Here is a 27,487-nt window from a genome sequence, read left to right on the forward strand (position 1 = left end):
TCTATCTATCTATCCATCTATCCAACTATCTATCTATCTATATATACCAGTATATACCAGTATGTTCCTGTTTATTTTCAAAGTAATAAAATCAGCTACTTCAATAAACTTCAATAGCTAAATCACCGCAAATTAAGAAAAGTAGAAATGTTACTGTATAAATCATTTGTACATCCAACTTTGTTAAACTAATATTTGGCACATTAGAAGAAAAAACTGACAAGGACCTGCATCACCATAAGCATTCTATATTTTACTGAGATTTTACTGAATCCAGGAGCGTCACCTCAGACTCTGAGTTCTTTTGCGGATGTGAAGAGCAAAGAGAGAGTGCACAGTGAGAGAGGATGTGACTGCTTCTGTTTGGCTGATATACATTATAATCATAGATGCCAGTGCCTACAAAACAAACAAAGAACAAAACATTGAGCCACTGGAAGCTGAAGGTCCCCATTCACTTTTTAAAAGAGTCCTGTTTAGTCATAAAAGTCGTCTCTGTAGAGGACATGTAAACACGTATTAGCTGTCCATGTTGTAATTAAGGATTAACTCAATTATACTAATCAACTTAACCTAACTTAACTTAATAATCCTTCCTAATAATGTTAACTGAGCTGGCTTTATCTGCTTTTAATCCAGTCTAAGGATACCACACCTTAATTACTGAAATGTTAAATAACATAATAAACAAACCTATGAAGAAGATAAATAGAAAACTATAAATGTCTAAAATAAGGGCTTAACTTTATTATTATTGTTATTAGATCCAGTTTTCTTAAATTATGAAAAAGGTGAAATACCCACTGAGTGGATTCATTGCCTCAGTGATTTAAGAGTTACATTCTGCACATGATGTAAACATCAGAACAAACTGCATCATGTAGTGATTCTAATAGAAAGTCTTTCCCCTTCAGAAGGCCCCTTCCGGGTCCTCGGCCCTCAGCTTGGGATACCCCACCCGGAAGTGGGTGGTGGAGCCACCGTCACCCAGCTGGTCTCACCACCGCCGACATACTGCTGCTGCTGCTGGGATGAAGCTCGCCGCTTGAGAACCACAGGCACTGGAACAAATCTGAGATCACATCACGAGCCCGGCGACACGATACTCACCGAGATTTAGACTCCAGAAGAAGAAGAAGAAGAAGGAGAAGAAGAAGGAGAAGAAGAAGAAGAGGAGAGGGAGGAAAAGAGGAGTGTTTCCAACATGATGGAAGAAATAGACAGATTCCAAGTGCCGAGCGCCGTGCAGGAGGCGGAGATGCAGGCGGAGATGCAGCCGCTGGTAAGTCACATTTGTCGGCTGTGGTCTATTGGAGAGGATCGATCAGTGATCAGGAATCATTTTCTGATTTGAATCGACTTGATTTACTCCTGGATGCTTTGTGTTTATAAGGATCAGTCGTGCGTATACGTTGTGCTCCGGGATGCCAACAAACCCACCACCTGCCATGCGTGATATTGTCTGATGATGGAGCGATCCAGCAAGTTGTTGTTAAAGATGACAGTGTGCGACATGGTACATTTACTCGTTCGCCAGGTTTCTGTTGTTGTGTGTAAGCAACATCCGGTGAGCTGCGTAGTGAGCATCACCCGTCATGTCTGAAAACATCCCAGCTCTGCTGCCACATCCTCAGCATCCATGCAGCAACTTCCGCGGCCTTATCACGATCCCCGAGCGGCTCCTAGTCTCTGATGTGCTCGTATTTAACACCGAACCACCGTGTTTCGTTTGTATATAAAATAAATCAGTGTGAATGAGTTGGCCTGTGGCGGGGCCCTGGGTGACTGCAGCCTGCAGGGCGGCCTCTCCTGCCCGCAGCTATAACCAGACTGAGCAGTCTGACCTGCTGTCTCCTCGTGCCTCCCATCGTCCCCTGTGTGACCACTGGGTGATGAGATCTTTCCTTTCTCCTCAACTTTGCCCAGTGGATATATATTTTTAGGAGTGACTTCTAAACTGGGATAAAAGGTAAAATAAAACCACAAAACCTTGCTTGCTTAAAAAAGATTTGGGTAATCAATGCTCCAAAAGTCAATCAATCGATCAAGATTTACTTTTATAGCCCATATTCACTAATCACAATTTCCCTCATTGGACTGAATGAGGTGTGACATTCTCTGACCTTAACCCTGGACTAGAGTAACTAGAGTAAAACTACCAGAAAAACCTACTTTCAATTAGGGAAAGAAATCTAATGTACAAATGTAGAAACCTGAGATAGAGTCATAAGAGGGGGCTCCCTCTCCCAGGATGCACAGTGTCACCTGTAAGAGAGCACATCAATAAACAAACAATATTTACAACATTCATAAACAGTGTGTAACATAAATAGAAAGGTGGATCAATGTAATACAGAATTAATAAAAAAGAAATTTATGTACGTCTAAAAAATGTTTTCCCAAATAATGTTTTATACCGAGAGCGACTCTCCCTCACATGTCTTGAACGGGTCTGTTGTGCAAAACAAATATACATTAATAATTCATTAATAATACATTCAATTCAGTGATGCAGGTTTTCTTCTCATCTCTCTGTCCATGCCGTCTTCCCGTTCCTCTCTCTAGGACCCAGCCTCGTCCACGACGTCAGAGGCAGACTCGGACACCAGAGAGGGGGAGCCTGTCACCATAAACTACAAGCCCTCACCCCTGCAGATGAAAATAGGTGAGATGCTGCAATATTTGTTGACCAGGGGTCTGCATGTGGGAGGCAGGAACATTTCAATTTAAAGTCCATGTATTATATAATATGTGCAGATGTGATAGAGATACTCAAGGGGAGCCACTTTTCTTCCTTTCCATCACACGGCAAATTAAGAAGTTGGTGATGTGTTGAGGTTTAGTAATTCTAAATTACATAATTTATTATATTCTTTCATCAGTCTGCATCAATTTATTTTGTTTTGTAAAGTATCCACCAATAGAATGGTAAAAAATGTTTTCAGAGTTGGGTCCTTCCATTGTGATGCCTTCAAATGCTCAGTCCCATACAACAAAGCAGGATTAAATTAACACTTATATTAAACAGAAAATGTAATGAATCAAAAAAGCAAATGTTTGGCCAAAAAAACGACCCAATTATCAAAGTTAACATTGATTACTGTTTGTTAACAACTAACTGACTGATAGACTAATGGTTTCCAATCTTATCCCTGTCATTGTTTGTCTTATGGGAAAAGTATGAGTCACTCTAGCCTCTTTTATATTTGTCTGTCTGGGTTTTGAAAAGCTTTAGCCCCTCAAGTTTCATTTCAGCACCTTGGACAGAGTCCAGATGTTCTCGGCAGCGCTTCTTTGTTTTTCTCGTGCTGCTGATGTAAAACCTTCTGTGACGAAGCCTTGAACAAGCAACAATATTCAAAACGAGTAAAGTATTCAGTGACAGAAATGTCGGTCATGTGCAGTACATCGGCCACTGTGGAATTATGGTAAATTAATATTTGATATATAAAGTGAAACCATAATGATGACTACAGTGGTAATTCATATTGTTTTGTTGTTTTCTTAATGGTTTTTCATGTAAACACTGTGACAAAATGTATTATCTTTAAAACACACTGAGCTTATTGCTTTAATTGTGTTATTATTACATGAGTTTCTTTGCCTTTGTGACCTTGGGATGTGAATTTGCATTTGATGAGCTTTTAACACACTTCCATGCAATTAACTGGCGGCAAATGTAAATCTAATACATTATCCTGTGGCAACTTTGCTCTTCACAACAGTCCCAAAAGCATTATATTTTATTGAGATAAAATAGATACTTCATATATTTCATCACTGGCTCAGACTCGACTAAGAGCATTAATGTAGGCGTTTGTGATTAGATCACTGATGAGAATTAAACAAATGAGAGAAGGGATGTGAGAGCGTTTTTGATGTCACATTAGCTTTGAATCACCTGAGACGCAGCCCGCTGTTGAGAACAAACAGAAGCTGATCTTCCCTGATGTCATATTCTCAAAGTGAAAATTGATTTGAAGTAGAAACAAACCCAGTTCCTTTTTCTGATCCTCACACTTCCTGATTAGTGTCTCTTTAAATTACACTGACGTCTCCTCTCGTAAATGTTACAACCTAAGTCTTCCACCAGCGTTTACAGCGTGACAGAATTACATGCTGCACAAAGTTGAGAAAATATGTCTTGAATTATATGTCCCTCTGAAAAGCCATTATTCAGATGATAAAATTCCACTAGTAAAATTGCAGAAGCTAGACACATTATTTCAACCTTATTCATGTGCCATGTAAAGCTGATCCGATGTGTGTGTTCCTTTGTGTGTGTGTGTGTCATGTGCAGAGAAACAGAGAGAGCTTGCCAGGAAGGGTTCGTTGAAGAACGCCAACACTGTAGGAAGTCCAGTGAACCAGCAGCCCAAGAAGAACAACGTCATGGCCAGAACACGGTAAGAAGAAGATCGCTGTGGTCCTCAGTTAATAGCGAAGATGAGACGAGTCGAATGATGGTGTCTGTCTGAGAGGTGTCAGTAATTAAAATGGTTTTCAGCTTTGTTACGGTCTGACATTTGGCGATAGGCGGCGTAAACCCTGGGCAGGTTGCCAGCTTATCTCAGGGCCAACATACAGAGACAACCATTCACTCTTACATTCACCTATGGCCAATTTAGACCCTGATGAGACCTGAGTGATCTGATCACAAGTGGTCTGTCTGCATCCCAATCACTACAACTACATTCAGCTGTGGTCTGGGACACATAGGGTCACATTCTTTTCCCTGTCGTTGGCCATATATGAAGGACTTTAGTGCCTTCCGTTAACCTGAACCCATCTGCATGTCTTTAGACTGAGAGGAAGTCAGTACCTGGAGAATACCCACACAGACACAGGGAAAACATGCAAACACCACACAGAAAGACTTTCTTGTTGTGCAGCGAAACTGCTACCCACATCACCACCGTGCTGGTCGTTCAAAATGACGTCTTTGTATATACATTTATAACGGGCTTGAATAAATGGATTATGTTCAAATGTTCTCTCTGTCTCCAAAGAAACAAACTCTTCCATTGATTCAGGGATTTGTCCAAAGAATTAAACTCTTTCACGCTTTGCTTCAGTTTTGATGTTGTCTCAGGCTCGTCTCGCTTTTCTCTCAACATCTCTGTTGATTTTTACTCACCTCGTTGTGATGTTCCCTCATCCGCCTCTTCCTCTTACACCCTATCTCTGCTCCTCTGATCCTCCCCCACTCTGATTCTCCTCTATCCTTCCCTCCCTCTTTTTCTCTCTGTTCCCTCCCACAGGTTGGTAGTGCCCAATAAAGGCTATTCCTCTTTAGACCAGAGCCCAGACGAGAAGCCCCTGGTGGCCCTAGACACAGACAGGTGAACCCCCCCCACACAAACACACCGCTCCTTGTCTCCATTTGTTTTGTAAAGGAGGCCCATAAACACAAAGATGATCAACCAAATTGTGTTTTTCCTTCGCAGCGATGATGATTTTGACATGTCTAGATACTCATCGTCGGGATACTCCTCTGCTGAAGTAAGTGCTCACATTTACTCTCTCCATCACTCCCTCCTTCCACTCCCTCCCTCCATTTTCCACGACTGTTGAGAGAAAGAGTCAGCTTTTTATAATCCATTCTTGGAGTGAGCCCATTTTCATCCATCCTGCTCATCCATGTTAATTCTTTAGACTTGTGCTCTCCCTGCAAGTGCACAGTTATGCTGAGGATGCACATGCACAGACATATAAGTATGAGACACAATGCAGGAAACAAATGACATGTCATCTTTGGCTGACTGCTCCTGCAAATCCTGTTTTCAAGACGTCTGCAAATATAAGTGCAAATCTCAGACAGGCTGTCATATTTCTCGAGAGGAATTCTCATTCTAAGCCTCTGCATCAGTTTCCTGTCAATGACATGTCCAAGCTTGAGAATATGTTGAATGTTATGTCAAAAAAAACGTGTTCAAATCTTATCTTGTTAGAAATAATTATGGTAAATGGTCTGTATTTATAAAGCACTTTTCTGTGTGTCTATATGCAGCACTTTCTCTATCACACATCACTCACACACTGCAGACACAGGCGTCATTGGGAATTTGGGGTTCAGTATCTTGGGTACGCAGAATGGGGGACACTGGGATCAAACCATTTACATTCTGATTAGTGGACGACTCACTCTACCTTCTGAGCCACAGCTGCCCATTATCTTATTTTAATGATCTAATATGCAGTAAAGCCACTTTATCCATCCTCTCCTCTTTCTCAGTACAAGCTAACTACAGCAGTTGATGTCCTGCAGGGAATTGTGGTTGTTGTTTACACAGTTTATCTACATTTAGCAGACATTTTAATCTAAAGCAACTTCTAACTGAGGAACTATACTCACGCCTCAGTACAGCAGGAGACCTGGGGATAAACACTGAGTTCTAAATCTGTTCAACAGGAGAAAGTGTCGGAGATCACGTAAAGAAGTGCTCTGAATGTGCACAGTTAGTGCGAGTCAGGCGTGTTAGAGGTGTCAGGAGAGGAGCTGCTCTCAGAAGAGATGAGTCTCCTGCAGGCTTGTGAAGATAGAGATGGAGTGTGTAGGGACGGCAGCATCAGACGACATTCCTTGGAGGACCGCAGTGGCCGAGAAGACGCATAAGCCTGTATGAGTGAGTTCTTGTAGACGGGTGCAGACACAGAAGACGCTATGTACTAGGGAAGCTGTAATGACTTGAATTTGATTTGGGTGGCGATGTGTAGCCAGTCGAGGTCGATGAGCAGCGGAATGACACGTGCCCTTTGAGGAAGATGGATGAGACATGCTGCTGCATTCTGGACCATCTGTGTAAGGGTTTGACTGTGCCTGCTAGAGGGGCATAGCAGGAGTCAAGGGGAGAGATAACCACAGGCTGTACTAAGAATCGAGTGGGACTCTGAGTCAGGTCTGATTCAGACCCACAGACAGATGCAACATGGTCTGGGAAGGATAACTGGTTATCACACATGACAGCAGGTTTCATGTGACTGTGGTTGCGTTGACAGATAATGGGGTGATTTTGATGTTGATATTGCAGAGATGAAGGTTTGTACATATGAGGAGTGATGCTAGAATTTTAAATGAAGACATTGCTTCTGTTTTACATGTGCGTAAAAAAACAATTACACTAAGACCAAGTAGTAGTGATCATGTTCAAGACAAAAGTCCAGTGATGATCCTTACAGCCATCTGTGAAAGTACAGTCAGTCTCTTTACTATGGTTACCATGGTAACTTTGAATTCATGATCAGACAAAAACGGATTTTTAATATTTCTACGCCCTACATTGTCTTAATCTGACAACAGTTGCATGTATGTTGTCATCACCAGGTTGTTTTTTTTCCACTTTTTACTCACATATGAAGCATCTCATTAGAATAAGCAGGCTCATTTTCTTCCCTTTTTAAACCTCCCTGTCCTGTTTTTTAAAGAATCATTTTAATATTGTGATTGTCGAACCAGCCGAGCAGCTGAGGGATCAATTATAAACAGAAAAAAGCAATTTATATTTGTTTGTTATGAGTTTAAATGCAAAGAAAAAGTATTCTTACCCCAGACTTTTGACAAAGAAACTCTTAAAGAAAGAGTTCAAACTGTTGTGAAATTACTGGACCAGTTGCCAGGTAACAAACGGAGATGCCAGGTACAAGCCAACCAATAGTCTGGCATGTTACCCCCAACACAGCAAATCATTGTTTATCCACTTTAGTTTTATTTCAATTGGTCAATCTTGGTTGGAGGTGTTGGTGAGTGGATTTTGTTACTTTTGGACAGAGCAAGGCTAGCTGTACGCCCCAGTTTCCAGTCTTTATGCTAAGCTAACATGTAGCTGAATCTAGCGACATGTTTGACATAAAAGATGTATGGACCCTCTGGTCTCACCCGACTAATGCACCACATTGGAACTCGTATTCACTGTCTCTTTGGCTCTGTACATTGGGCTATGTGTGCTAACATGACCACCTCCCCAACTTTACTGTACAAAGCTAATGATCCAGGTACAAATGCTCTCCAGCCCAGTACAGGTCCCCAGCCCAGGGGTCAGCAGACATTGCTGTAACCTCTTCTCTCCCTCCCCCCTTCTCCAGCAAATCAACCAGGATCTGAACATCCAGCTGCTGAAAGACGGTTACCGCCTCGACGAGATCCCAGACGACGAGGACCTGGATCTGATACCGCCCAAATCAGTCAACCCCACCTGCATGTGTTGCCAGGCAACCTCCTCCACCACCTGTCAAATACAGTAACCCTGCCCCGTCTGACCTTCTGCCTCCACTCCCCCGACCCCGTTCCACCCAACATAACCCCCCGATCTTCATCTGCTGTGAGTTTACTTTGCCGCCACAGCAGCGACATTGAAGCATTGGTAGAATATTGTAACGACTGTGCTATGATGATAATGACAATGACAAATAATACAGTTAATATATAGAAACATTGCTTTAAATTTTAGGAGAGGAACATATGTTAACATGTTGACTATGTATTTAAATGCGGTGGTTTCCTCCTATGGTAGGACGTGCACTTCTGTTTGGAAGAACCTGAACTAACTTAACACACTGACAGAAAACAAAGGGTTAACTGATGCTGTAAAAGTGATTTAAATTTCCCTGAAGAATATGAGACATTTTCATGACTCCTATCTCAACAGTTCTGCTTACCTGATTTCTTGGTTGCTTTTTTCTAGTTTATTTTTTTTTTAAATTTTTTATTTAAATGCTTACGTTTTTTAAACCTGCAGGTTCAGTATGATTGTACGTGTTGACCTGGAGGTGTTTGAGAAGTGTGGATTGTGGTCCCCCGATAGAGGAAACTGCATTCACTGTACTGTACAGGGTTGTAATGTAGCACAGGCCAGGTCATTGCACTGTAACACACCATCTTCACAATGCTTTCTTTGCCCGACTGACATGAGATGTTTCGTTCCAGAGTTGAGGGATGAACATGTAAACGTACAGTAAATGGCTGAGGAACAAGTTGCATGAAGAACACCTCACTAAAGTAATTGGAAATAATAATGAACTACCTTGTTGCACATGATTTTTGAACCATTATTCACATGCAATCATGTGCTTCTGTTGAGGCACAGGCTCGGTTTGTACTGGTTTGAATTTGCACAGTTTTTATTTTTATTTTTGGGCCCATATCTGTGGTCTCTCCTGCAGAGCGGTGACAGTGTCTTATCTGAAATGATCTGTGTCAAAAGGGAAGATTACTTATCTTCGCACTGACCCTGTCACACACATGATGCTTCCCATGTTATCAAGGCCAAAGGGACTCCTCCCCATATTTCTATCTATCTACAGGTCATAAAGGGAGCACACAGGTTCAGATGCAGAGATTTATTCCCTCAACACACACACACATATGCACACACACACCCACACACGTGCATGCATACAGACATAAAGTACCAAAATAAAGTGGGAGATGGCATTTATTTGCCTCTTTTGACTTGATTTTGAGCACTAATATCCTTCACATATGACCCTCTCTGTCCCTTAAATCAGTTGATTATTTGCATTTAGAGTATGCCTTAAGTACAGAGAAGTTCAAAAGACGAGTATTTATTCCCATCTTCATCATTTTGTTGGTTTGAAGAGCATTTGCAGTCCATGAAGTTGTGCTTTTTTACATTTTGACATGAGTGCTAATTGTTTTTCTTTGGTTTTCTTTTTTTCATGATTTTTTCTTGTACTTTAAACACTTCCATTACAGTATTTAACAATGTTATTGTTACGTGCAGTGTATGAAAACAAATAAACACAGAGCTGATAGAGCACTCGCTTTCTACCTCACTGTTTCTGTAACACCTTCTTTGCACTATACAGTGGTGGGATGTAAGGAATTACATTTACTCTGCTACTGTATTTAAAGTGCAGCAGGAGAGGACGGGGACATCTCTGCATGGTAGAAGATGTGGTAGTTAAGGGGTTGAGTTTCAATTTCTCATTCTCATTAGCAGTTGCTGGGACGCCCACCTTTGATTAGAGAGTGTTAACTTCATTAAATATAAATAAATGTCACGACAGAGAGACGTCCCAAATGATTTACTTTATGTAAGCAAGGTCTAATACAATTTGAAACACTGGGTGGCATTATGAGCCGAGTGCAACCCTTCTGTTAAACGTCTTTCGTGATTTAAAAACTAACATTAACACTTATATAATTTAATTTATAGTACATAAGAAACATGTATCTGTACTTTACTTGAGTTGATGTATTTATACTTTTACTCCATTACATATATCAGTAAATATGTTCATATTGTTGTTTTTAAAAGTAATCAATAACAAGAGGGGTTTGTCCACTGATCCACTCAGAGCTTCACTGTTGGCATCACAAGAGGAAAACTCCTGAAATGGATTCAGAAAAGTTGATGTGGTCTTTTCACTTCCTCCACCACTGGCACTTTATCCTCAGATATAAAATTAAAGAAATTCAGTAAGTCCAATGTTAATGTGTTTGATGGGGGAAAGAAGTATTGAGCACATATTTGGAAAGAAAAAAACATTTTAATGTTAAAACTTTTGAGCAGTAAGTATTACACAGCTACAGTGTGTATATTGCAATAACATGGGACCTGGATTGACAGTAGCATCAGAAGAAAGGGCTCTGACCTGAAAGGCACCAACATTGTATCAAGGTTGTCTTAATGCCAGAGAGAGAAAAAACAAAAGCTTTTCACTTTACAAACGTAAGTAGTTTGGGTTCTGTGAGTGTACACCTCACTCCACACTCTATTTGGGTGTTTAATGCATTATGTATAAAAAGAAAACGAATGATATCGACAATGTTTCCTGTAGTGGACGAATAAAACCTCTCATCCCATTAGTAATAATATAAAAAGATTACCAGACAAATAAAAAAAAACACATTGTACCAAACAAATACATAAAACATGCTACATGATGGAATTCATTGATTTACAGACTAAATAATCATATGAGCCTGCCTTCAAATGCTTGGACAGAGAATAAAAAAAATAGTTTTTGGATTTTCTGTTATGAGAAATGTTGTGCTTCCACATCACCACCAGGAGGTGTAGTTTTAACTGAAATGACAGTGCGTCACATTATTATTCCCTGATAATATGCAGTCCGGATACAGAGGAAACAAAACGTAGTTTCAATGTACAGCAACTGGCACTGTTGGTGTGTATAAAAGACAGCTGCTGATATTCAGGATGGTGAATATCAACATAAATAATCTGACAATGTTCGTTCATGTAGTTTTTCCCCAAAGGTTGAACATGTAAAAATTCCTCTCTGCTACAAAAACCCTTAAAAAAAGGCACGGGCATTCTCATTTACACTTTGCACACTCTGAATACACACTAATCACTGTGGTCTTATCCCAGAGGAGAGAGAAAGTTACCGCTTCACTTTTACCCTGTAATGTTCTGCTGCACCACCGACACAACTGATAAAGCAACACAAAAGATGATTTTCATTTGCTTGTGTGTTATGGTTTCGTACTGAGCAGTGAAAAAGGTATTTTTATTTCCAAGTTAATCATGATGCGACAACATTTACGTTTCAACGCGGGAACTCTGTCTACACCTACAGGCTCACAGTTTACCTGATTTACTAAGTCCACAGCCAAATGAAACACAGAATCTCTGCAAGTCTCTATATTAAAGCTCTGGCCTATTACTCTCTAATGCCACCTAACTACAGGATTATAGGGAGTACATCATCCACCTGGAAGGTAGTTTCATCTATTTACATGATAACGCTGCTATACTGTACAATTGCCTTGTTCGGGTCTGAAGAATAACTGAACAAGTGTAGGTGTGTGTCTGCGCGTGCAACAACAGCATTTGCTTCAACACTTGTCCCAAGTCATTGTGGGAATATCTCAGTCGGAAGATTCAGTTGACTTGCTTTCCTGTTGTTTTCGACTACAAAGGAAGTGATGCAAAGTGAAAACATGTAGTGTTTATGAAAACGACTTTATATATATGTACATGGATTCCACCCAGACAGTGGATTCTTCCAGAGAGAAAAAATAAACACAAAACAAATTCAATTATTACAAATGGCGAAAACAAGTCGACCCGTCTGATTGACCCTGAATAACCTTTAATAAATATCAGTCAGCTCAGGGGACAAGAGGGGGCAACTCGACTTTGATAACAGTCAGGTTGAAAGTGTTTTGCTGGATAGTGGTCTGGCTGGTCGAGCTGTCTGTCTGGAAAGGATTTAGGTGCACACGCCACACGTGTGGGTGTGTTCATGTTTGTGTAGGGCTCGGTTTTTACCTGTATGTATATATGTACAGTATGTGGGTGTGTCTCACACCCCTGCAGGGCTTTGGTCTCCTGAATCAGACGACATAGACATGGAGCAGCGGCGCCTCTTGGCCGCGCTAGAGCCCTGGAGCATGCTGGGTTGGAAGCCTGCGTGTCGCCGGGCGTGTTTAGTCAGGTGGTCGCTCCTCATGAAGCACTTGTCACACATTGGACAGTTGAAGCGCTTCTCGCCCGTGTGCGTGCGATAGTGACGCGTCAGCTCGTCTGATCTGGAGAACTTCTTGCCACAGTCTGGCCAGGTACATTCAAAGGGACGCTCACCTGAGGAAACACACACACACACATAAACTCAACTACCCTGTGTTTTATGAATAGCTTTCTTTACTCACTATCAAAGTATACACACAAAAGATATATAAACAATATATAATATGCAAATACTTTTATCCCTTTATAGCAGTTGGCTATGGTGACAAAATAAAGAAACAGCTCTAAACCATTGTTATTTATCCAATGTCACCATTATTGCATCAACAAATATATTATTTTTTCCCCAAAATGTAATTTGCAGACTAAGACATTTGATGTTTGTGATTTTAGTCTGGGGTCACTCGGCCCCTGTAAGACTTACTCTGAGCCAACTGTTATTAGACTCCAGAAGAAGAAATACAAATACACTTTCTAGGGATTAAGAAGGGACAGTGGTGTGTGACACTGGTTTAAAATGTGCAGTCAACACTGAAATGATGAAAATCCCTTGTTCTGTTGTAATTGGATTATAACTATGTTTTGAAGCTGGCTGTCTGGGGCCCTATTCCAGGTAAGTTGTTTAAAGTTGACAGGGCCCCAAAAGAATATTGACATTGACCATCAAAAAACACCTTCACTCTAATCTTTGTTAACTTTTACTCTGTGAAATGAACTGATCTTAAGAGTACAAACTTCACCACGATAAGACTGTGTGTGTGTGTGTGTGTGTGTGTGTGTGTGTGTGTGTGTGTTGTTTCTTCCTGTGGTAAATACAAGTTTGGACACTGCTTGTAATAAACAGCATGTTCCCAGAACACATTGATTTAGAAACACTGAGTCATGATAAGAGCCTCGTGAATAAAAAAAGAAACGGGCGAGAAATGGCTGCTTCCACCCCCCACCCCCCCCTCCCCCTGCACGTGCTTCACTGCTCCTCGTGTCTCCTCTTGTTTACAACCCGAAGTGCGGGGCGGGGCGGGGCGGGGGAGGCTGATGACGTGTGAGGAAGCAGTGGTGCAGGGAGGGAGATATCTCAGGACACGGGACGTGCGAGGACACGGTGTCGCAGTGACCTACATGTGACGTACAGGCCGAATGTGTTACGTGTTCTTCATACAACACGTGTGATCTACATCTGACATGATTAAAGCAGCGTGTGTGTCCTGTGTGCTGCCGATCAATGGATCATATCAACATGGCCGCTGAGGTTCACCTGAAGTTAACCCGATCACAAACATGGGCGGCGGGCACGCGGTGTTCCCGGCTCGTGTAAGGTCAGTGCGGGTGCATGTCAGCACCACGTTTCTATCACGCCTCCCCCTCCCCCTCCTCAGTAAAACCAAAGATACACACCCACCACAGCATGGGGGCAACTTCATGGGACCACCTTTCCTATAATCTGTTATTCATTTACATGAACATGTGGTCTCTCACTTACACTCCTCATGTCACTACACACACACATGTACATACACACACTTATACACACACATGTACATACACACACTTATACACACACACACACACACACACATGTACATACACACACTTATACACACACACACACATGTACATACACACACTTATACACACACACACACACATGTACATACACACACTTATACATACACACACATATACACACATATACACACAGGCTGCAGTCCTGGTCTATAACATTAAACGTAGGACTTTTCATGACGTCATAACTGTTATTTCAGTCTCTCGCAGTGTGATGTCACTCCTATTGTCCGTGCTATTTCACGTTCTGACTGTGACGTCAGCGTGAGACGAGAGCCACTGGTGAAAGTGACGCAGAGCGGCTCTCTGTGGGCCCGGTGCTGTCGTAGGCGTGTCCCCTGGCCCCTCACTTACCGGTGTGGACCCTGAGATGGGCTTTGAGGTGGGACGACTTCCCGTACACCTTCCCGCAGCCGGTGAAGGGGCAGCAGTGTCTCTTCTCGGGAGACTCCTGCCTCCTCGCAGCCTTGTCCCGGGACTGCTTGGGTGCCACCGAGCTCCGGCCGTCCCCGGTCCCCAGCCGGCAGCCGGCCCGCTCCACCTTCTCTAGTGGGCCGGCGTCAGAGCCCCCGAGACACCTGCCGGCAGCAGCGGGGTTACATTTGTTCAAGTCCAATAAAATCATCGCCACCATCAGCAACGTCCTGTTCTCCTGGTTCTCTTTCAACGTGTCCTCTGTCCGCCCCGGGGCTCGGCCGGTGGGGACACACTCTGCGGACAAGTCGACCTCTGACATCACTGAAGCAGATCCGACCGGAGAGAAAGCAACCTGGGTGTTCATCTACAGAAAGTAGACCCTGTTTTAAAACAACAGCGGGACAACACGGATGCGATCGGTCCTCCCAGGAGACATGTGGTCAACTATCCACACGTGTCCGCTTCAATGTGACTGTGCTCAGGCTGCGTCTTCTGCTGCAGGCGGATAAATAAACAGCCCCCCAGGAAACAGACGTGTCGATCTTCCTCCCTCTTCTTCCTCTTGATCGTTTCTTTTCTCCAGACAGACGGATCGATAAACGGGAGCGTCCCCGGGAGCAGCTATTGTGTCCGCTGTGATTCCGCCTCTGTTCGCTCCCACACATGCGTCAACTTGTCCCGGTCCTCCGCGAGCTGCACTTCTCTCAACTCCAAGAAACTATTTCGCGGAATCCCGTGGTGTCATAATAAAGCGGCGCTCTGATTGGTCCAGTGGACACATGACTCGGTTTTTGGAATTGCCTGTTCACACATGTGAGTGACGGGACGATCGACCAATCACAGAAAAAGGAGGAACCCTACCAGCCTGATGCTGCCTTCACGTACTTTAAGTGGCCCGGGAAATACAGATACTGTCTCGAACTGGTTTTTATAGGATATTTGTAGAAATAGGAATAACTTTATACTGGCTGAACATATCCATACAAAATGTACTGTACTGTCAATATTTTTTCATTAATTTAAATCCAAATATATTCGAAGAATTTGATAGAAATATAGAAAACCTGTGCCTATTAATAATAAAAAATAATAATAATAATAATAACAATAATGTGTTTCTATTGTTACAGTAATAACATCTGAATTATAAAATAAAAGTATATAATGATAGTGATAAAATAATATAAGAAATAATGTGTTTTGCATTATAACGTTATATAACAAATGTAACTATGACCCTATATTGTACTCTATTAGCCAATTTATTTCAAATGCATTTTCAAAATAAATCATTTTAGGTCTGTATGTTGTCTGAATATATTGTGTGTGCTAAATATCCCACTCATCATCATGCATTTCTTTGTTTTTGAGGTTAGTATTGTGGAAAAATATATTTATATTATATATATATTTGGGTCATTGGGACTTAATCAATTTCATGCAAGTTTCTATTTTTTATGAACACAAGACTGTTACAGGGCTTGTTTGCCATTTCCTATTATAGACACATATGTTTTCCGAGCTGTTGATGAAGCACTTGGACGCATCACAGCAGAGGGTCTGGGTTCAAGGCCTCATCAGAGCACGCCCCCAATCCCACACTGTTGTTACCTAAAATGTCCTCTGCTGCGCGTGCGTGAGAGGCTCGTGAGAGTTGTGGAGGAGCAAACCTGTTGACTGTATATCCTCCATATGGTTTCAGGGTCCTATTTGTGTAGCGAGTTGCTGAGGGGGTACATGAGTGTATTTATGTTGAGTTTGATTCAGCACAAACGAGATCTCATTTGCAAGGAAGGAACTGAGACTTTGTTCTGACAAAACGAAAGAAAAAACCCACAACAATAGAATTTATTTCTCAGGAGCATGTACACTTGCAGGTCACACTGCCAGTAGCCATGAGAGCTGCTGTCACAGTGTACATATTTCATGATGACTGATTCGATTCATTGTGTTGTGGCCACACGGACCAGGAGATTTGTTGCTGCAGCTTGGTGTTTGGATCATATCTTTCTTAAGAGGCCCAGTGGTCACTGCTGTTGTTGCTGAATGTGAGTCCTGCAGCTGCTTATCTGTTTGCTTGGCCTTTTCCAGTCAAGGTCAAAGAAAGCAGCTCATGTTTAAGGCCTTTCTGCTCATGCTGCTTTTACCTGAAGCAGACGTGGCAGAGGGTTTGCTGCTGTAAATAGGTTTGTGAGGAGTTAACTGTGATTTGGACATCACAATTATAATTGATTGTTATAATGAGCTTTTAAATAAGTAGAAGTCGTGGTTTGTAATAAAGACATTTTGTTACTAATGATACAACATAGTCACAGATTACCTGTGTAACGTCCATGTGTTAGCCGCTGCAGTGGCATCCGACCCGAGCAGCCCAGATGACACATAACGTATATCAGTGTCATGTATGTGCTGTTTCTTGTCAGATGTAAACCGACCCAGCCAAGGTTTCCCATAATGCCTCAGCTGCAGACTGGTCTCACTTTGTTTCCCACTTTCCCAGCCATGGTCTGATTCTAAATTAGCGCTGTCCTCAACTGTCCCAAGCTGTCCTCAGCTGTCCTCAGAGCTGCACTTGAACCCTGCAGCACCAGTGCAAATTCACAGAGGGCGTGCGGTCCCTTGAAGCTGTCAACACATGCAACAGTGTGTTTTTATCTTTCTTGCTCAGAAAAAGAATCTGGTGAGAAAATGTTATGCGGTTCTTTCATTTCTCTCATTGATTAACATCCAGTGGGTTTTGTGTAAAGTTCCCTAAGTAAATGATCACTCTGTCGATTTAATGTTTAAAATGATAATAAATGAAAAACACATTGTATAACCGCTTTCCCGCAGAATGAGTAAATCCATAACACAGATACCTGCATAACATGCTGAGTAGCAACAGTCAGCTTGAATGTAACAACAGTTAAAGACTATCATGTATCCCAAAGCACAATCCATGCTGTGTCCCCACAATGGATGGTATGTGGTTATGATGTAATTTAGCCTCTTTAAAACATAAAACTATTGGATTTGTTGTCTATTCATAATCCTAAGTAAAAGCTAAAAATAATGACATCTCAAAAGATCTTCATGATTTTAATTTCGTACAGTTTGAGTAGAGCTGACAGGTGGTTTTTTAGACACTCCTTCATTTTGTGTTGTGTGATGTATGAGCCACCTCAACAGTGTTCCTACTCATTTACTAAATATAAATGTTCTTTCAATCAGGCTGCACACATTTCTTTCTCCTCTGTGCCTCAACACTCACAGTCCCAGTGGCTGCTATGTTCTCTCTAAAAACCCAGCCTGGTTGGATTACAGCCGAACTTACATCCCGATATGAAGAGATGGTCCATATGAATAGATAAACTGTCGCTCTTCTCATAATTAGTTGCAAGGATTAGAGACAATAATGTGATTATGTATTTAAAGTTTTAGAGGTGTTTTATTTGAATTCATTTTTGAATATGCACATGCATATGTCAAATAAACCTATTCTGGAGACTGTATTGTAACATTTTGCAAGCCAGATCGATATATAGGTTAAAATCTATCTATCTATCTATCTATATACATACACACTGTGAAAGTGAGACGACCATACACTCAGTGAACTGGGAATTGTAACAAGACCCCCAGCTAAAAAAAAAAAAGGTGGAGAAGTGCAGTGGTTGGTTCATTCATGACCAAAGTTCCTTGAAAACCCCTCTCAGCTGTGGGGGGGTTGAGCAACACTGCCTGGCAATAGTTTCTCCTTGACATGAACTCTGCAGACGTCCTTTAGACACATTCCCCTTCCTGAAGCTGTTTATTTAAGAATAACACACACACACACACACTGAGGTGTTTTTCTGTATTTGAGTGGCACATCAGGACCAAGGTAGGGCAAAGTCCCCACAAGCCAGTGTGTGTTAGTGACACCTCACTGTGTTTGATGATGTGACCACAGTGTGTAGCAACGTTTCACAATAACAGAGCAGCTCCTCATCAGCTGCCCCCCCCCGTAGAGGAGGGATCATCTGTACACTGCAGCAGACTGTCACTGCGTAAAAAGCAGATTTCTGTTGATCCAGTGAGAGAACATGTCCAAGACTGACGGTTCGTGAAAACTGCAGGAACACTCAACAAGTCTCTATCTGAGGTCCACGGGTCCTGGGCGAGTCTCTGCAGGAACTTCTCGCCCCCTTTTTTCTGGGTCGTCCCGCGCTGGAGCTCCGCCTCTCCTGTGGTGGCAGAAGCCCTGGGTTTCTAGGAACACAATCCGGATGTAGCTGCAGGATTTCGCCTGTGGCCTCGTTCCTCGACTCCTCCTTCAGTTCAGCACGGCGGTAAACATTTCTGAGGAAGGAGAGGAGCTCCCTCCTTCTCCTCCTCCTTCTCACGGAGGTGGCAGAGTTCAGCCGGAGTGCGCGGCGCATCTGGGTCATGTTATTGTGTTGACACCGGTCGACACGACACGGTGGTTGTGTAACTACAAATTCTGAAGTTGTTTTGAGTTGCGCGTGCTGTAACAGAGGAGGAGGGCACGCGCGTAATCTCGGTACAGAACGTTCCCTTCCACGTGCGCGTTTTACCGCAGCGTACACGCGCGCTCTGGGAACAGCCCCCCCCAACAGAGCGCGGGACACACTGGAAGTCCCGGTCCAGTCAGAGGAGCAGGAGCCAGGGCTGCACAGTGGAGACACAACAGACACACTACAGACACAACAGACACACTACAGGGAGGTGTGGAGCCTGTAGGCTACAACAACACTGCAGCTGAGGCAGAGTCACCAAACAGGAAAAGGAATAATGGCTGAATCATAATCATAGGAAACGACCATGCAGTGGTGAAAACTACTCAACAAGCACTTTTACTATGGGTTTCTTGCTGTAATATTCTACTTTATCCTTTTACAACTCCACATTTCAGGCAGAAATAATCTACATGTTACTCTTCACACTCTTTTCATATTACACCTGTATTTGCAGTACTTTTACCTTTTTTAAATTTAATTTGACCCAAATAGAATTTTTACTGCACAACTTTTACTCGAAACAAAAAACGTTTACTCATTGGTAGAGGTAGCCCGTAGTTCTCAAACATTTTCCTTGTGTAAAAGTAAAAACATAAAATATTATTAAACATAAATATTTCTACTGGAGTTAAAATAAGTATTTACTTATAAATGTACAAAGTATAAAGTAAAAGTAATTGAAGAATACTTGAGTGTAAGATTATATTCCCTTATGCAATGGTCAACTACATATATTCTGTTTAATAGAAGAATGATACAGACTGTCATCTTAAAAAAGGATGGTCTGATTGGATCAATGGACCAAATCACTTCTAATAAGTGATTACTTCTAAAATATTTAAAAAAGATTCTAAACATGGAAAACAATCCATTGTTAAAATGTAGTACAGATTTTTGCTGATATATGTAGTGGAGTAAAAGTGAAAAGTATCCAAAATTAATAAATCTAGTTAAGTAAAGTACAGATAATGAAAACACACTAATTAAATGTACATGTTACATCCTAACAATGAGTCTTTTGTTTAACTAATATTTAATTTAATTTAAGTGCTTCTTCCACCACTGTGAAAATAAAACACTGAAAATGTGAGGTGTATAATTTGTGGCAGAGACGTGTGTTGTTTTTGGCCATACTGAAAATTAGTCTTAAATATGGAAGGTATGATGTTCCAAACACCTAATAGGGCAGTGTAAACTCAAAAGGAATGTTGCTTTAGACAATAACACAGCTCTGACTATTGTAATACAGGTAGAGGTGTTCATGTTTTTGTGTACACAAAGCAGGATGAAGCAAAGTATTTGCAAAGCAGCACCCACATATTTTCCGAAGTGGCGACTTTCATCCTGTGCACTGTTTTATGTGAATACAACAACCTGACACATACGTTGACTGTGTTTTACAGACTCGGGCCGAGGAGCAGAGGTAAACCAAATAAACTGCAAGAAACATGCCTGTTGCAAAATATAATATAAATCATGATTTAGAATGAGAGTCAATCCTCCTGAAAACGTTTCCCTTGTTCTTGCATGTAAAACACATCACCTGCACCGGTAGCACTCATCTCACCAGCAGCTGGTGGGAGCCAGTGGGGGGCATTAGAAAGCAGTGTCAGTAGCTGATGGTTTACACACCGTGAGGCTTTGTTGTTTTATGAGCTCTGCAACAACGAGGTTAACGGCTCGCGGCCCCAGTTTGTAGCTCAACACCGTGAAGGGAACAGGAGAAATGCAGATGTTCCTGATGTTTTTAGCCCTGCAGGGTTTTTTTTTTTTTAAATCATGGATCTCATAATTGTTCAGGATGAGACTTGATCTCTCTGATGCTGCTCTTCTTGTCGTCGTGATAGAGTTTACCACACATTTCTCACATAAATCACAAGTCTTTCTGAAAGGTTAAAGAACCAGATGAAGTAAAAACAGGCGAGACAGGAAGTACCAATCTACAGTATTTAATTGTTTATTTAACAATGCATGCCAGACATGATCCTATTCACATTGAGGAATACAGATTTGTATTTTCATCCAAATACTCACTACTTTGATTTCATGTTATAATCTCTCTCTCATCATCATCTTTACAGGTCGTCTGTGTACACTCTGGGTGGAAGAACCGCATGCATTTAAAGGACATTACATAAAAGTGTGACCAGTGGGGCTGTAAGTCCTTCTTGTGTTGTCGAAGTACAACATCAGCAATTATTGCAGGAAACTGTGTGTGTGAAACTCTTTATCTAATGAGTCAGAGGTCGTCATACAGGAGGCAAGCGGGTCTGTTGATTATCATCGTATATGGTCACCATTCCACAATACTGTAAGATACAGCAGAGGAAACAGTTTGAAATATACTGTACATTGAGATTCTGTTTGGGTTGTGTTGTGTTGACATGCCTCCCTGTTTTTATTGTCATCAAACATTTCTGAATTCACACAGTCTGTGCACACTCACACGTAACGCACACATGCACACGCCTCTCGTCGACACCATCCACGGATTCCATGTCAACATGTCACAGAACCGTTAAAGAATCGCGTACACATGGGCATCTACGGTATCTTGTAATCCTTACTGTAAGGATAAAGAAAAGGACATTTTGATTTCCTATCCCGACAGGTTGAATAGGAGGGAGGGAGCTTTCAGTCCAACACAGTCGTCTGTTTTCATACTTGGTCACGCGAAGCCGAGCTGAGCTGTCCGACCTCTGCTCGGTTAAACCTGTTCGCCACAGCTGAGCACACGACAGGTCAGCAGAGCACGACTCAGCTCAGCTCCATTTGGTTTGGCAAATTTTGGTTTGTGAGGGTCAACTGTGTGTGACCAAAGCCCTCGTTATCAAAACACAATCCTCCAAGAACCGACAAATAAAATCCCCCCTTATTATTCACACTATAGTGACGTTAGACTTCAAATGGTGAACGAGTCATGACGACATTCATTCAGAAACTATTGCTGAAGACGACAAATACAAAATGATCACATTATCTACGATTCTTAAAGACTCTGGGTTGGACTCATAAAGCACAGTGTTTATACTGGAAGCTGAAGTCACTCTTCTGTCTTTTCTTTCTTTCGGCCTTGCATCACTGGAGTAATGAATCCCTGAGCATTGACTTGGTGTCAACCTTTCTTCTCTAAAACAAACGGTATATTTGTCGAGGAAACTGCAGTTGTGATCCTTCATCATGTGTCACCCCCGATCTGTCCAACCTACATGACACATACTGCCCATGTGTCCACAATGCCACTTATATTGGTGTTTTAATAACTGGGTTAAAGGTGCATTCCGCCGATTTAACAAATAAAGGTCAGTTTTAGGTCATGGTACCACTCAGCCTTCGAACAGTTTTCTGAAGTCTGAGAAACCAGGGATTAGAGATGAGCACATTTAACATCCAGGGAGATTCTTATCAAAAGATGCCACAAAGATCCATTGAAGGAATTATGGAGTCCATCCTTTTTCAAGCTTCATCCATACTTGGACTAAATGTTTGAGCATCTCAGCCTCTGCTGCTTTTACTTTGATGATTCCTTTTAGAAAGGAGGTTAGGTTTTTGTGGAGGGGTGAGATAAGACCCAATGAAAAACCAACGACACTTCGATGTGGATCCAGGAATGCTCTTACACTTTCTTTAACATTTCAACAATTTGCTTGATTTCTCTGAGAATAATTCATGGATGTGTGAACATCCAATATTTACAATATTTAGTGTGTCAGATTCAAATTAAAATCCAGATCTAGCAGATTCAAACACTATGTGCCAGTTAGGAGTTTTGGTGCATTGTACCAGTGATTTAAGGTTTTCAGGTCAGGTGTAGTGAACATGTGAAGAGTTTGTATCATGCAGCAGACTGGGATGTGACACAGAGATAAGTCAAAGCATTCAACTCAGACAAGAAAACTGATTTACTGCAACAGCACCGACCTCACGATGATGCTATACCCTCGTCCTCACTTTCATGTGCAAATAGATTTTTTTTCCTCTTCAGCTATAAAACCCATTATTCTCAATCCTGTCTTTGTCATGTTTGGACAGTTCCAAAAAATGTCCACACCAGCCCTGATGCAGTCAGTCCCCCTACTCTGGAGCTCAGGCGTGTTTGAAGAGATCAACAAATGTCTATGAGAGTGTGTAGAAGCCACATGTTGAGAATAATCACTGATATTCAGGTTCTGTGACTAGAGAGAGAAAAAGAAAACAAAGGTGAGAAATTGAACAGACTTAAGAATCACTTCAGTCCCCACATTTTCCTTCGATGCCCAAAAGGCACCCGAAGTTTGTTATACTGGCAAATCTTTATTGCCTCGTCAACGTCATATTAGAAAATTCTCACAAGTTGCTTGATAAAACGTACAATAAAAACTACTTTAAATACTTTAAATATGATTGAAATGTACAGTATATCAGACAATTCTATATTTAATAAATAATATAATACATCAGCATTTAGTGCATGTAGATGGTCAACTTTTATTAAATTTAAAAGCTTAATTAGAAAATACTTAAAATTCGACAAAAATATCACTGAGAAGATATAAATATTAAATTTGTAATAATTCAAACAGGCATTTCTTTTAATTATCAATAAGCAAGAAAGTGTCAATAAATAGAATCAATCTCAAAATTAATGCAACATGATTGAAATGAATTATAATAGCGAGGAAATATAAAACATAAACATTAAAAAAATCAGTAGGAATTCTAATAATTTCACCTATATTTTATCTTTATAGAGCGATTAAAGAAGGACATCTTCTCCCCCACCACCAACACCACACTTCTTCCGCTACTAGAATAAAAAAAAAAATTAGAAAATTTTAAAACACTTATCTGGCTTTCATCTTTTCAATAATAGTCCCACTTTTCTTCCTGCGTGAATACACACCCTTCTTTAATCTCAGCTAGAATGCATATACTTGAAAGTTTATTCCCAAGCGTGTTTCTTTTTGTATTCATAAATGAGCTCCTCCTCCTCAGGACCTCTTCTGTACCAGTTGATGGTTTATAATGGGCTGACTCATGGGGGCAAGTGCTTTCTTTTCAAAGTCTGCTTTTGCAGAAGCTGAACGCAATAAAGATAATAAATAATAAATAAATACAAGAGAAAAGCAAATGAAAGACAGTTATGGAAGAGATGAAGGACGGATCCATTAGCTGTTGGTGGATGTAAAAACCATTGCAACATAATGCCGCTGCCAAAACCTGAAGGAGGGGGTGGAGGTCTGGGCTACAAGAGAGCTACAATTGGTGAAGTGGAAGGAATTTTTTGGAGTCAGGTGCAGGCGGAGATAAGTTCACACTAGGGGGCATGTTCAATCACGGGACGTTTGGCTACAATTTTCCTGGTTGAACAATGTGTTTCCTTGAAACCTGTTAAGGTGGTTGAGTGTTCTTTTGTTTGGTGGGTGTGTTAGAGGTGTAGCCCAATACCGATTCAAGATTAAATGTAATTATTATTGTGCAACATGATACTCAGAAAATCCAAACGTGAGTCAGCAGTGACGTGTGTATTAACACAACAGGGTGCTCAACACACCACCAAACTTGCCCCAGGTTCACCCAGCAAGCATTGCCTCTCAAATAGGCTCACAGCGCCCTCTTGCCCCCGTTTTTTGCAATTGCACTTGTTAAATCTCTGGGCTCAGGTATGAAGTTGAGTTTATTACCAACAGTGAGTAAGATTTTACTGATCATGTCTGTGTGCAGTCATGTGTATGAGAATGTCAACACGCACTTCCAAAGAACTTGTCTGATCTCATTCCCTTTCTCATGCGTTGGCCTTCGAAGCACTGACTCACTTTCCTGATATACAGACTCATGCCTGGAGTCCGTGGTGAAAGCCTGAGCGGTAAAACACTGGATATTGTCTCCTGCTGATTTCAGACTTCGTGTCACATTTTCTCTCTCACTTTTTCCCTCTCAGTTGTATCGCGTGGCTAATCAAACAGATTGAACTCGTCCAGTCACTGCAGGAACAGATGGACTGGAGACCTGCAGCTGTCTGGCATGAGTTACAACACGGCTTTCTTTTTCTGGCTGATCCGACAGACGAAATAAATACAGTCCTGTAGATACATTTTGCTACAATACGTGAACGAAAAACACGTTTGATATAAATATTGATTATTTGAAAGGTGTGTTTGTGTATCCAGAGGTAAGTTGTTGCCATGTTACTGCCATTGTCTTCGAAACACGAGGGTTTCCAAACACTTTGCTGATTCCGTTATGGACCAGCCAGAGAAATGTCAGCTTTGCTTTGCTTGTGCTGGGGTCGTACAGTGTGGAGTTAGGATAAAGAGAGGAAAATGTACTTGATGTGAACGTTCAGTTTAGTGACAGCAATGACTCTATGCTAAGACAAACTGACAAAATGAGGTGGTGGTTATATGGTTCCTCCTCCTCTCTCTGTGTCCGTCCGTCAGACATGGCAGGTTCTACCATACGAAACAGCTGGGAGGAACACTTTCTCTGACTAATGTGATTGATATGTAATGTAACAGTGACAGCTGTCTACTCGACGTAAAGGTGGTGGGTGGAAGACACACAGTACAAAGACACCTTCCATTGCCATAACACCCCATTGAGAGATACTCAGCTACAAGAAGAGGTAAAAACTAGTCTAGATTCATAGCTCTTTGTATTTGACTGGTGTACAGTAGGACCTCTGCATCTAACATCCCTTCTTCCTGATTCATGATCCAGGGTAAAGTTGCCCCCCCCAGCACGTACTATGAAGAAACTTTTATAACCTTCTCTAGACTAAAACATAAGTGTAAAAACTGTAGATCTTGTCCAGATTAGGAGCAACGGGCAACTCCCCCATGCTTTCACTTTTGCCCCGGGCCCTTTTCCTCCCTGCTCCTATCAGTATGTGAGTGAGCTGACCAGTGTCCTTGTCACGTGTAGTTTTGTCTATCAAAGCTGCGGAAAGCTGACGGAGTGGCCAGTTTCCTCATGGAGAGGCTGTCAGTTTTGGCTGTCTCAGGCCGTGCTCCAGACTTGCTCCTGAGGAAGGGGTTTCTGGTTCCTGCCAGACCCCGGCCCCCCGGCCCAGGCCCCCTGTCTGCCCCCAGACCCGATCCCCTCTCCATCCTCTCACTCACTGACAGGCTCTTCCGGTGCGGAGGGGCCAGCGTGAGGGAAGGATGGGAGTCATCTGAGGAGCAGCTGTTTGCCCGCTCAAGCCTGGAGAAGGGGGAGCAGAGAGGGGCCCCACTGGGCCCGCCAAGGCCCCCTAGGCGAGGGGTATCAGGGGCTGGAATCAGGTCCTCAGGGTCCTCTGGATCAGACTCAGTGTGACTAAGCTCTGCCTCTCTCTCCGGGTGAGAGGAGCCAATGTCTGAAGGCTTATCAAAGGGGAATGAGGTGGAGCCTCCAGGGGAGTGGGAGCGTTCTGCTGGAGTGTATGGAGCTGAGACACAGCGTGTATCGATGCAGTCAGTGATGCTGGTGTACTCTGCAGCTTTTACCTGGACGCCTGCCCCCAGTCCGCTGTAGCAGCCTCTCGGTGTGAACATGAGGCTGTGGGATTTGACCAGAGGAGGCTCATCGAGGAACGATGCGCCTGTCGTACAGAGGTAGCGACTGCTCTTAGAGCGTTCAAGCAGCCCTGCTGAGGGAGGTGGGGATGGTTCCATGTCCCACGGAGGTAAGGTTGTGTCTGGTAAGAGGTGGGCCGAGCACAAGGACAAATCAGCAGCTGCACTGTCGTCATACATAGCTCCACCTGTTGCGCTGCTGCCCGCCCTGCCCTCCGAGTGCCTGTCGCCCAGACCGCTGGTGGCAGCGCTGCTGAAGTCCCGGCCTCCCGGCAACACCGTCTCCATAATATCTGACTGCAGCGACAAGTCTCTCTGGAGTGGCGGGACCACACGGAGAGGATCCAAGAAGACCTCCGCAGGCCCCACCTCCTCAGAAGTTGAGACATAGATATCAATGCATGATGATGGACGGTGTTGCTGGGATACCGATAGCGTCGCCAAGGGGAGGGGCTTAGACTCCTTGGGGGCGGCAACTGAGGACACAGATTGCGAGCTGTTGGCTCTGTGGAGACTGAGCGAGCGCTCTTTGAAGAAGCTCTCAGCTCTTTCAGCTCCACTTGCTCGTTCACCTCCACGAACATAAAACGAGTGGCTTCTTGTCCGTGTGGCCATGCCAGTAGGAGACGGAGGGGACATGGAGCCCTCAGCTGTTCCCTCCAGTGCCTCCTGCATACGGTAGGCATTCCCCTCTGTGCTGTTAAAGCTGCTTTGGCGAAGGATGTATGTTGCATCATGGCACTCACCATGGCGGAGAATGTATGCAGAGTCTGTGCAGTCAGATGAAGTCCTGGAACGCACTTTGTTGACCTCACCCCGTTCGACACCTGTCACGCGCTCCAGAGCTACGGCAATTCGGCCGATCAGCTCCTCCATTTGTGCCAGACGAATATCAACAGTCTGCAGAGACGCCTTCATGAAGTGTTCCCTCTCATTGACTTCCTCCAGACGCATGGCCATGTTTTCCACCCTGATAGAGAAGAAAAGGAGAAAGGACACATTAAAAGCAACGGAGAGG

At 42.6% G+C, this 27,487-nt stretch overlaps 3 protein-coding genes across 12 annotated transcripts in view; 1 reads left to right on the forward strand and 2 right to left on the reverse strand.

Annotated features, from left to right (window-relative positions):
* The first annotated feature begins 981 nt into the window (after window positions 1-981).
* fam219ab (family with sequence similarity 219 member Ab) lies at window positions 982-9,776 on the forward strand. The gene is made up of 6 exons (XM_020093640.2): window positions 982-1,282; window positions 2,566-2,665; window positions 4,301-4,406; window positions 5,262-5,342; window positions 5,448-5,502; window positions 8,083-9,776. Exons 1-6 carry the CDS (start codon window positions 1,205-1,207, stop codon window positions 8,239-8,241), a joined length of 579 nt encoding a protein of 192 aa, XP_019949199.1. The 5' UTR covers window positions 982-1,204; the 3' UTR covers window positions 8,242-9,776.
* A 713-nt stretch (window positions 9,777-10,489) lies between these two features.
* klf9 (Kruppel like factor 9) lies at window positions 10,490-15,178 on the reverse strand. The gene is made up of 2 exons (XM_069523942.1): window positions 14,373-15,178; window positions 10,490-12,569 (listed from the first exon to the last, which is right to left on the reverse strand). The coding sequence occupies exons 1-2, from the start codon at window positions 14,797-14,799 to the stop codon at window positions 12,292-12,294; spliced, it is 705 nt and encodes a 234-aa protein (XP_069380043.1). The 5' UTR covers window positions 14,800-15,178; the 3' UTR covers window positions 10,490-12,291.
* A 5,689-nt stretch (window positions 15,179-20,867) lies between these two features.
* The window catches only part of trpm3 (transient receptor potential cation channel, subfamily M, member 3), a 137,838-nt gene continuing 131,218 nt past the window's right edge, over window positions 20,868-27,487 (reverse strand). For all 10 annotated transcript variants that reach the window (XM_020093874.2, XM_069523943.1, XM_069523945.1 and 7 more), the window contains one exon: window positions 20,868-27,439. In XM_020093874.2, the coding sequence (XP_019949433.1) occupies window positions 25,828-27,439 (1,612 nt within the window). In that variant the 3' untranslated portion in view covers window positions 20,868-25,827. The remainder of the gene's footprint in view (window positions 27,440-27,487) is intronic.

The sequence above is a fragment of the Paralichthys olivaceus genome, chromosome 4 (genome assembly GCF_024713975.1).
Source record: "Paralichthys olivaceus isolate ysfri-2021 chromosome 4, ASM2471397v2, whole genome shotgun sequence".
NCBI lineage: Eukaryota > Metazoa > Chordata > Actinopteri > Pleuronectiformes > Paralichthyidae > Paralichthys > Paralichthys olivaceus.

Excerpts from the sequence above, each read along its gene's own strand:
- fam219ab (XM_020093640.2), top strand. The coding sequence starts at position 1,205 with ATGATGGAAGAAATAGACAGATTCCAAGTGCCGAGCGCCGTGCAGGAG. Across the intron at positions 2,666-4,300 it reads ACCCCTGCAGATGAAAATAG|AGAAACAGAGAGAGCTTGCC; the intron begins GTGAGATGCTGC and ends TGTCATGTGCAG. Across the intron at positions 4,407-5,261 it reads AACGTCATGGCCAGAACACG|GTTGGTAGTGCCCAATAAAG; the intron begins GTAAGAAGAAGA and ends TCCCTCCCACAG.
- klf9 (XM_069523942.1), bottom strand. The coding sequence starts at position 14,799 with ATGAACACCCAGGTTGCTTTCTCTCCGGTCGGATCTGCTTCAGTGATG. Across the intron at positions 12,570-14,372 it reads CCATCTCAGGGTCCACACCG|GTGAGCGTCCCTTTGAATGT; the intron begins GTAAGTGAGGGG and ends GTGTTTCCTCAG.